The sequence below is a fragment of the Blastomyces dermatitidis genome (assembly GCF_000003525.1).
Source record: "Blastomyces dermatitidis ER-3 genomic scaffold supercont1.9, whole genome shotgun sequence".
Lineage (NCBI taxonomy): Eukaryota > Fungi > Ascomycota > Eurotiomycetes > Onygenales > Ajellomycetaceae > Blastomyces > Blastomyces dermatitidis.
In genome coordinates, this window is record NW_025544782.1 from 2,129,729 (window position 1) to 2,140,757 (window position 11,029).

The 11,029-nt window shown below is 26.9% G+C and overlaps 1 protein-coding gene across 1 annotated transcript; it reads left to right on the plus strand.

Moving 5' to 3' along the window:
- Positions 1-7,096: 7,096 nt before the first annotated feature.
- BDCG_17620 (uncharacterized protein) lies at positions 7,097-7,369 on the plus strand (the record flags this gene model as incomplete). The annotated part of the gene is made up of 1 exon (XM_045426715.1): positions 7,097-7,369. The coding sequence occupies one exon, from the start codon at positions 7,097-7,099 to the stop codon at positions 7,367-7,369; it is 273 nt and encodes a 90-aa protein (XP_045282267.1).
- Positions 7,370-11,029: the final 3,660 nt, after the last annotated feature.

Here is an 11,029-nt window from a genome sequence, read left to right on the forward strand (position 1 = left end):
TCTGTTTATCTATTACATTGTATATATTTCTGATAATAACTCTCTATTCTTATAATAAGTATTATTATAGTGCTTATACTGAACAGTTCATTAACAGTAAGTGTAATACATTATAAAATATAGTCAGAACTTGTTTATCTTCTAATAATTATTAGAATATATTATTATGAATAACATATCTTCTTTATCTTCTTATACACTTTTTAATTATTTTTTCTTCTTAGTGAGTTTCTGATTATATTTTCTAACATAATTTTACATAAATGCAGATACTAATATATTTATTTTTATTTATATAGAATCTTTATATATTGACAGATCTGTATCTATCAATAATAGTGAACTTAATATTGAATTATTAATTAAGAACTTAAAGAATATGATAATGAAGAAATTATCTGTATTATATATAATCAGATCTTCTGTATCTCTCTTTATCTTTTCTACTACTTCTTTCTCTGCTACTCTCTCTTAATCTTCTACACTTACTTCTGTGTCTGATTCTCTTACTTCTGCTATCTCTGTTTCTGTAACTCTTACTTCTGCTACTTCTAGTTTTTATCACACTCTCAGCCGCGTCAAGGCTCTGTTGCGGTTTCACACAGCTCATCACTTTCATGCGAATGATTTCATTCATCCCGCAGGTCATCTGAACCGGTTTTCAATCACTCTATGATATCATTCAGATATATCATAGAAAGATTCAATTGATAAATATAAGAACTCTACTTCTATATAAAATCAGCAGATTACTCTTTCTTAGTAATGAGACACTGCTGAGATATCACTTCAGCTATTCTCACTCATGAAATGAGAGAAGAGTATTCACTCATTATCTATATAAAATAGCTAGATGCTGACTTCTTATTAAAGAAGTCAGTAATTTATTTTTCTTCTACTGAAATATATATAAGAGTTACTGTATATTTCATACAATTTTCTCAGTATACTAAGTACTATATCTGTGATATTCTTATAATAACTCTGTAGTCTATAAGCTCACTATTTAAGTAAGATAGTTAAGCTTACTTATACAGTTTCTTAAATAACTATCTCTATATAACACTGTTAACTAGTCATCACTTCAATTCTATTATATTATAATTTAAATTACTTAATCTAATTATATGTTTAAATCAGTCAAGCTCTAACAGACTAATATAATTTTATACACTTATACTGAGACTGATCTGACTTCACTCTCTGAGAGAAATACTATATTATTCTCTAAAGTGTATACATCTCTACTCTGATAGAAATCTGAGATTTCTGAACTCACTGCATATTTTAACATGAGCTCTTTAATCACTCTATTACTATTATAATCTCTACACATCTATATCTATTATAAAGATAGAGAGATTAAGATCAGAGATTTTTTAAAATATAAGAAAAACATCTTATCTGAATTTCACAGCTTTATCTGTACTCTTGAACAGAAATTCTGCCTTAACTTAAGTCAGTATAATACTTATAAGATATAAGTAATATATACTATCAATCTTCTTGAAGACATCTCTATAACTACTTGAGTTATTAAGAAGAGAGAGCTTGAGTGTACTAATATTATTATAATTTAAGAAGAATTCAAGAACTTTCTACTGAATTAAATTAAAGATCACTGTAACTGCAGCTTCACAGCAGCACAGTAGTTTAACTTATTATATTAATAAGATAATAAGAATTCTTCTAATTTCAATATAAGATTTAAAGAGTATTGAGAGAAATTGACTGATGATTTGAATTAATTAAAAATACAGCTTTATCTTATAAAGCTGACTTATAAGATGTGAATAATAATATTATAATATCAGAGTTTATTAACTAATTACACTGAGCTTGTCAATCTGACTTTTCAGATCTACTTAAATAATCAATTCTCTGAGAAAAAGATTAATAAGACTTCTTCTAAGTAATTAATAATAGAATCTAAACAGTACTGTGACAGCTTCAGTGTAGAGAAAGTAAGAAAGAATTTCAAGTATTCTGATTCTTCACTCACTATAAAGAAATATTAAAAAAGATTTAATAAAGATCTCTGTTTCAACTGCAGAGCTAATAATTACTATGTCAGTGATTGTAAGAAACTAAAGAAGAGAAGAAACTGAGAAGATATCTTCTTAAAGTTAACTTCTCTTCTGATAAATGTATTCATAAAAGATAAAGAAGAGAAAGAAAAGAATTAATAATTCTCACATCTCTGAGTTTATATTACAATCACAATACATACTTTAAATAAGAAGATATCAGTGAGATGTCTACTCAACTCTGAGATAGATATTAACTTTATATTCTATCTCTTTTCTTTAATAAAGAGTTGAAAGAAGATAGATCTGTCAGATTATATAAAATTTACTGATGAAATGAAATATCACTGTTTTAACATAATTTAAGCAAAGTGTGTGATCACAGACTCAGAAGAAATCTTTAAGAAGAGCAGTCTACTTCTTTACATAGTTAATATTATAAATGAGAACATTATTCTAGATCTTCTATAATTGAGAGAAAACAATTCTCTTATTGACTGAGTCACTCAGATGTAACAGTATTATCTCACTAATAAAGAGACAGTAATAGAGAAATCTGAAGAGTTTTATCAGAAGAATCTTGAGAAAAAGATTGAGTCAATATACTGTATAGCAGATGATTGAAACTTGAGAATAGATAAAGAAGTTATCACTCTCACTGTAAGATTAACAGCAGTATTCATCATTGAAGATGAATATATATAATATCTCTTTACAGATTTTAAGAATGTCTTTTCAGAAAGAGAAGCAGTGAAGTTTTCTGACATTAAGATATAATATAAGATTTATCTTGAAGACAGTGTAACAGCACTGTACAGACTTCTTTATAACTTATTTATAAAGAAATTGAATATTCTGTATAAATATCTTGAAAAAGCACAATCAAAGAACTGAATATATTCATTAAAGAGTTCAGTAGAAGTGTCTATACTTTTTGTACTTAAGAAGAATAATAGACTATATCTATACATAGACTACAGAGATCTTAATAAGATGACAGTTAAGAATTACTATTTATTATCATTGATTAATGAGATGATCAATTGATTATCTGAAGTAAAGATGTTCTCAAAGATTAATATACAAGATATCTATCATAGAATCAGAGTTAACAAAGACAATGTTTGAAAAATAACTTTTTATATCAAGAACAGTAATTTTGAATATCTTGTTTTATCTTTTAATCTTTATAATACTTCAGTCATCTTTCAGATCTATATAAATAAGACACTGTAAGGCCTTGTCAACATCTTCTGTATAGTATACTTGAATGACATTCTAATCTTCTCAAAAATGAAGAAAGAACATGATACTCATGTTTGAGAAGTATTAAGTTACTTAAGATAGTATTAACTCTATATAAACATTGAAAAATACTCATTCTATATAGAGAAGATTAATTTCTTAGATTATATTATTAAGATAAACAACATTTCAATAAACAGAAGCTGAGTCTTCATTATTAAGAACTGATCAGCACTGTGAATATATTATAAGATATAGATGTTTCTAGAATTTATGAATTTCTACAGATGATTCATCTATACATATTCACAGATTACTGTCTCTCTTACAGATCTGTTAAAGAGAAGTGTGAAAGATAGAAAAATAAGACTATTTATTCTTATTCAAGACACTGTGCAGATGTTTACAGAATTGAAACAAGCTTTTATAGATATTATAATACTGAATTACTTTAACTCTGACTTACTCAGTTAGTGTGAGACTGATACATTCAGAAATAAAATCTGTAGAATCTTTTCACAGTTGACACTGAAGATCTTTCAATATTGAAAGAATCAGAGAATAATTATCTCTGAGAAAACAGACAATAAATTGTCTGTGAGAGAAGACTTTTTCATAGAGTCTATAAGACACTGTAAATAAAGATCAGTGATCTTCTTCTTTAAGAAGTTATCACTTATATAGAGAAGATATAATACTCATAATCAGAAGATATTAGTAATTATTAAATTCTTTAAGATCTGATAACATTATCTCTAGAGTAGTAAGTACTCAGTACAAGTTCTCACTGATTATGTAAATCTGTGTTACTTCTTGATAATAAAGAGCTTAACAGAACATTAAGTCAGATGAGTAGAGCTGTTTTCAGAGTATAATTTCTATATCTGATACTGTTCAGATTAGCTTAATCTTACTGACATATTATCTAGACAGTCTGATTATAATATTATTAATATAGAGAAGAATTCTATAAAAGAACCTCTGTTATCACTGCAGAAGAAGCTAACTGCAGAGAATTAAAGTTCTCTAAAGCTCAGAAACAGTGTCAGAGAGATAGCTGTATAACTTAGTATAGAAGATAAAAGAGAATCTGAATCTCTGCAGAAGACTGATACTGAAGATTATAAGCTTCTCATATTACATCTTATAATTATTGAATTGATAAAGAATGAAACAGTCTATAATTCTTTAACTTAACTACTTTTGAAATTCATTAATAAGTTATAGAAGAAGAATATCTCTACTACAGCTCAAATTTAAAAGTTGAAAAAGAAAGAATTCAGTTTAAACTTAAAAGAGACAGACTCTGAGCAGAGTGATACTGCTAAGAAATCAAGTTACTGATAACTAGAAAAATATAAACTTCTACTACTGAATAATTCAGTCTTCATCTCTCATAGCAGAGCAGTGTGTTAGAAGTTATTGAGAATTTATTATAATAATTCTCATACAGAGCACTTCAGATTAGAGAAGACTGAGAAGCTTCTAAAATATAAATATACTTAAGACAAGCTTTAGACAGATATTAAAGAGTATATTAAGACTTATAATATCTATCAAAGAATAAAGATTCTGTGATATAAGTAATATAGTAAGTTAATATCACTGTCTGTTTCAAAGAGTTTATAACAGAATCTATTAATGAATTTCATAGTTAATCTACTGAAGTCAATAAGAGTTAAAGAATATAACTTAATTTTAATCATTGTTGATCACTTTATAAAAATAATCAGATATATTTCTACTTATAAAAAGATTAAAGCCTCTGAATTGACTGATCTGTTTTTAGATACTATCATTTATAATCATAGTACTCTGAAATTATTAATAACAGATTGAGAATCTCTCTTTATCAGTAAATAGTAAATACTGATTGACTTTTTACTATTATTTTATAATAAGATATCTTCTCAGTATTACATTTCATTCACAGACTGATAATCAGACTGAATATCAGAATCAGATACTAGAACAGTATCTTTAAATATTCTATTTATATTATTAGAATAATTAACTTAAATATCTTCTAACTACTGAATTTATATATAATAATATAAAGAATATAATCTTAAAGATATCTTCTTTCTATACTTATTATGAATATAATTCTTCATTACTCAGTGACATTGTAAATAATATTTCAAAGAAGAGAATAGACAGTCAGAATATTAGACAGATATAGAGAATAAAGTATCTCTTAATATCAGAAGTAAAAGTAAGATTGAAACTTTTAAATAAAATTCATGAGAAGATAGTAAGAAGTATTTATTATACTCAGAAGCAGCAGATGAAATACTATAATTAAAAACATTTTTCAATGAAGTTCTTAATAGAGAATTAAGTACTACTTTTAGTAAAGAATATCAAGATAATAAAATTATATAAGAAGCTCAGTAAGTGATAACTAGAATCTTTCTCAGTAATAAGAGTAATAAGTAAACAGATATATAAGTTAAAATTACTTATAGAATTGAAATTAATTTATTCTATTTTTCACATTTTCTATTTAAAGCTCTATAAGTAACATCTTGAGATGAAGCTGTCTCAGTTAAATAATATTAAGATTAAGAGTGATACTGAATATCTTATGAAGAAAATATTGAATAAGTAAATATATTACAGCAAGCTTTAATATCTTATTAAATGAGAAGAATATTCATTATCAGAGAATTCATGAGAATCACTTAAGTATTTGAAAAATGCTGAGAAAGAGATTGTAAGTTATAAGATAGCTAGTAAAGACTGTCTTATTATACATCAGAGATATTAAGTAAGAAATACTGCTTAAGACTTCTCATTTTTCTCAAAGAGTTTTTTAGAGATAATCTTATAATAATAAGTCAGTATCTTATAAACTCTGTAGCACTTTTCTTCTATTTTCTCTTAAAGAATTTTTTAGAAGTTTAATAAGACTATACAAGTGTAAAATTTCTGAAGCAGTTAGAGAAAAGAAATATTGAAAATTAATAAAAAAATTAATATTATTAATCTGTGAGTTACTGCTATTTTAATAGAGTTACAGTCTGCTGAAAAAGTAAAAAGAGAGATCAGAGTCTACTTATTAATAACTATATTCTTATTAAACTCATTCTTCACTGTTAAAGTCTCTGATATTAATATCTTTATTTATTAAGAAGTTAGCACTGCAGTACTGCAGAGAAGTATACTACAGAAGAGTATAAGAGATACTGAAAGTATTAATTTATTAACTTATAAAGTATCTCAGTTATCTGCTTCAACTGAAGTGAGATTCTCTTTAATTAGTGATTAGTCTCTGCAGTGCTTTTAACAGTAGTATTAATTAATCTCTTCTTAGAACTAGTTATTCTGAGATGTTTTTTTATTTCAGAGATTTATACTTTCATCTTCTTTTACAGATGAGTAAGAGAAATCTTCTCAGTCTTGACAGAATTTATTAATACTTGAAGCTCTGAGACTCTTACTCTGTACTGCTTAAGCATCTGAGCTTCTTATCAGAGCTGATACAATATCTTCTTATAGAGTAGATAATACTTACAGAGAGATAGAAGTTATTATTACAGATATAACAGAAATAATGAGAGTGAGAGAAGAGATAGATATATAAAATCTCTCTCTTCTTCAGCTGCTTAGCACAGTGCAGATAGATGATAATACTGATTAGAGACTGCATCAGAGCCTTCTCACAGAGAGAAGATAAAGAAATCACAGAATTCTGTGAATTCAACTCAGCAGTATTCTGAGCAGAGCTCAGATATATCACAGAAGAGAAACTACAAATTAAGCTTCTTAGAGCTACTGTTTCTGAAATCAAGCTCTCTTCAAGATTCTCTCTGAATGACTACATGAGATCATATGTCACTGTGTTAATTGAGAGAAGGGGCAGTGTTACAACAGCAGTGAGAAAGACAGAGAAAGAATCAGACACAGACAAACTAGTCAGCAGAAGAGATGACACCTCACTACAAGGCACAGTCACTACCACCGCAGCCGCCAGAGATGCCAGAGAGAGAGAAGGTGTGACAATGAAAGCAGTGCTCCCGCGGCTCATTGACATCATCACCTCTGTCTTCAACCAGGCTTTCTTAACAGTCACAGAGACTGCAGCCGCATCATGAAGACATTTACTCACTAGAAAACATCAGAATAAGTTCTTAATTGTTCTTCAAGAATGATACTCTCATACACTTACTGTTATAATTGAGAGAGAGAAAAGAAAAATATTTCATAGAGAGAGAGAATCTTTTTAAAAAATCCTGTTACTACTGTTAACTTTGTCTCTAAAAATACATCACTTTTGCAGAGAATTTCATATATAGAATGAAATATGTTAAAAGATCTACAAGTCACTTATTAACTATGTTTTTCATATTTTAAATTGATATATAAGAAACTCACTTATCACATGTTTGATTTGAATGAAGATGAAAAAGAAAGATTTACACAGTTAGTAGAAAAACTCATCTATTTCTTTATATCACATGTAGTATATATACTATTAATCAGTTGATAATCATTGCTATATAACAAAGATAATTTCTAATTCAGTAATCTTAAGAATATAGAGACTATACTCTTAAAAAGAAGAGTATTATTATACTTCTAACTATATCAAGACTCTGTTACAGTTTCATATAACTTATTACTTTTATATGAATAATTTCATTCATTCTATAGACTGTTTAAATCAGTTTTCAATTACTCTATAATATTATTCAGATATATTATAGAAAGATCTGATTAATGAATATAAGAATCTCACTTTTATATAAGATCAGCAGATTTCTCTTTCTTAATAATAAGATACTGCTGAGATATTACTTTAACTATTCTTACTTATAAAATAAGAGAAGAGTATCTACTCATTGTCTATATAGAATAGCTAAATACTAGCTTCTTATTAAAGAAGTCAGTGATTTATTTTTCTTCTACTGAAATATATATAAGAGTTACTATGTGTCTTATACAATTTTCTTAGTATACTAAGTATTATATCTGTGATATTCTTACAATAACTCTGTAGTCTATGAGCTCACTATTTAAGTAAGATAGTTAAACTCACTTATACAGCTTCTCAAACAACTACTTCTACATGACACTGCTGACTAGTCACTGCTTCAGTTCCGCCATGTTACAGTTTTACTGTCTCTGCTTTTATTATCAGTTCTTCTCATTTCAAGAAGATGTTACATAGACTTAATAAATTACATTTCTCAGTGTATACACTCTCACTCTTCTTACTAACTCTCAGAATAATTTATTATACAAATATTGTATATAATATAATTATTTAAAGCTCAGTCACAGATACTGATTATTATATTCATTTCAAATATTCATAATAAGATAATTATTTATTTATATCAGAGAATCATTTTCTCTTTTAATAGTATTAAGATTATAAGTCTTTTTCTTTTTCATTTTTTCTTTCTGATACTGATTTTTCTATTCTTAGAGAAAATCATTATAAGTTTTACTATATATAAAGTTATAATATTTATAGATATCAAGAAACTTTTCATAACTGTAAAGTTTAATATTACAGAGATATTCACTCTGATAAATTTCTTTAAAATAATAGATCTATATCAGTCTATTCTCTAGTATCTATTATCTGACTTTATAATGCAGATGAAAGATATCTGTGTTTTCAGAAATAGAAATACAGATATCATACTTTTTTATACTTATAGATATAAGACTTATATATCTTATCTGAGATATTATTATAAGAATGAGTTATTTATACACTGTATTTTACTTTTTATATTCTCTCATGTCTCTCTCTCTCTTTCTGAGAAGTCTTGTATGTGTTGTAATTACATATATAACTCTAAGATCAGTGAGTGTTCATTTAATAACTATTCTCACCTTTAATTTTACAGTTTTTATATACTAATAATAGTTCTTAGTTGCTTCAGCATCAGAGATTATTTTAATCAAAGATGATAATATTACTGAGACTATCTTCTCTCACTCTTAAGCTTCTTCTATCACTTTCTCTTCCTTCTCTGCAGAAAAGATTGTATGTATATCAGATTATAAGTGTTCAGCTCTGAGTAACTCTCACTGTTATTTATTCAGTTCTGTATCTTCTTCTTCTTTCATTTCTTTCATCTCTGTCTTCTTTACTCTAACTTCTGATTCTATAAGTTCTGCACTCTTCTTCAATTTTTCTATTCATATATATACACATTTCTATATTAGCATTTCAGTCAATCTTGTAATAAATGACATTAATGTTGTACACAGAGTGATAGAGAAATCAGAGACATGTATAACATTGTTATAAGAGCAGCTTACAGCTCTCAAATCTCTTATAGATTTTAAGTTTTGAGATTTTCTTTGTTTTTAATGTTTTTCAGATAATATGACATTGAAAATAGATTAACATGTGATGTATAAAAATGAATGAGATGTGTATAATAATATTTATCTTTTATAACTGACTCTTACAGTTAATAATCAATTTATTATCTCTTTTCTTTTCTTACACTTTTTCTTTATCTGCTAGTTACTACTCTTATACAATCTCTATATAATACAGTGTTTAATGACTAGATTCAGCAGCTTTCATCTTTTATAATTCTGTCTTGTGTATTATACTGTCTCTCTTTACTCACTTAGATTACTATAGTAAACAGTTTATTGAAACTAATCTCATCTGATCTCTGAGTATTCTCAGAGATCAAGATAACTTAATCTCATATATTCACAGATGTTTCAGATGCTTCATTCTCTGTTATCTCTGCAATTGAACTGATATAAACAGTTAAATTCAACTCTGAATTTCTTTTTCTTCTGTAATCTGACTCACATACAAGTCTGCTGCTTTGAGACTGCTTTTTATCACATTACACTCACTATCTGCAGTGTGTTATTATATGATCAGCTACAGTTTCATTACTTATTAAAATATAGTATTCATCTGATTTCTTCATTTCTTTTCATTCTTTTCTTATAATTATGAAAAGATTGAAATAAGTGAGATTATCTGATTTATAAGTGTTTATGATTTCTCTTACTTCATGAGACTTTTCAATTATAAGTTCTTTCTTTTTCAATACTGATAATAGTACTGTGAATAATTATAATCTGCTCAGATCTTGCATCTTTGCTTTTATAAGTAATGAATTATTTATTAAGTTGTATAAGATCTATCTCTCTGATTCTTTCAATGTGTATATTCTCAGAGAATGTGATTTGAGTATTTTATATAACTTAAATCATCTAGGTTGAAACTTCTCAGAGCTCTCATTGTATATAAGAACTCATATTCTTATCTTGAGACTTGATTTCTTAACTAGTGAGTCTTGTATTCTTTTTGATTGAATTTCTCAGTTCAGAAGTAACTCATTAACTTTTATATATATGTAACTGATCTCTTTCAATCTTGATTCTGTGTTTATAACTGTTACATCTGTAACTGCTACTGCTGTATCTGTAACTGCTATTCTCTCTCTCATCTTTTCTGAAGCATTCTTCAGAATGCACAGATGCAATTCATACAATAGATAGAATAATAAATACTTAAAGACTGCATACTACTGAATTCATGTGGCTAATAGCATCTAACTGAGATATTCATCTTATAATCTTATAGACATACTTACTAGATATTTTATCAGCATGTTACTCAAGATTTCATTCAAGTATTTCACTTTCTCATTCATCTGTAAGTGATATAGTATTGTTCTACAATGTCTTGTCTATAACTAACTTATAAAAAGCCTCATCACTTCTTCTACAAGATTCACACTGTTATCAGTTAGAATCTC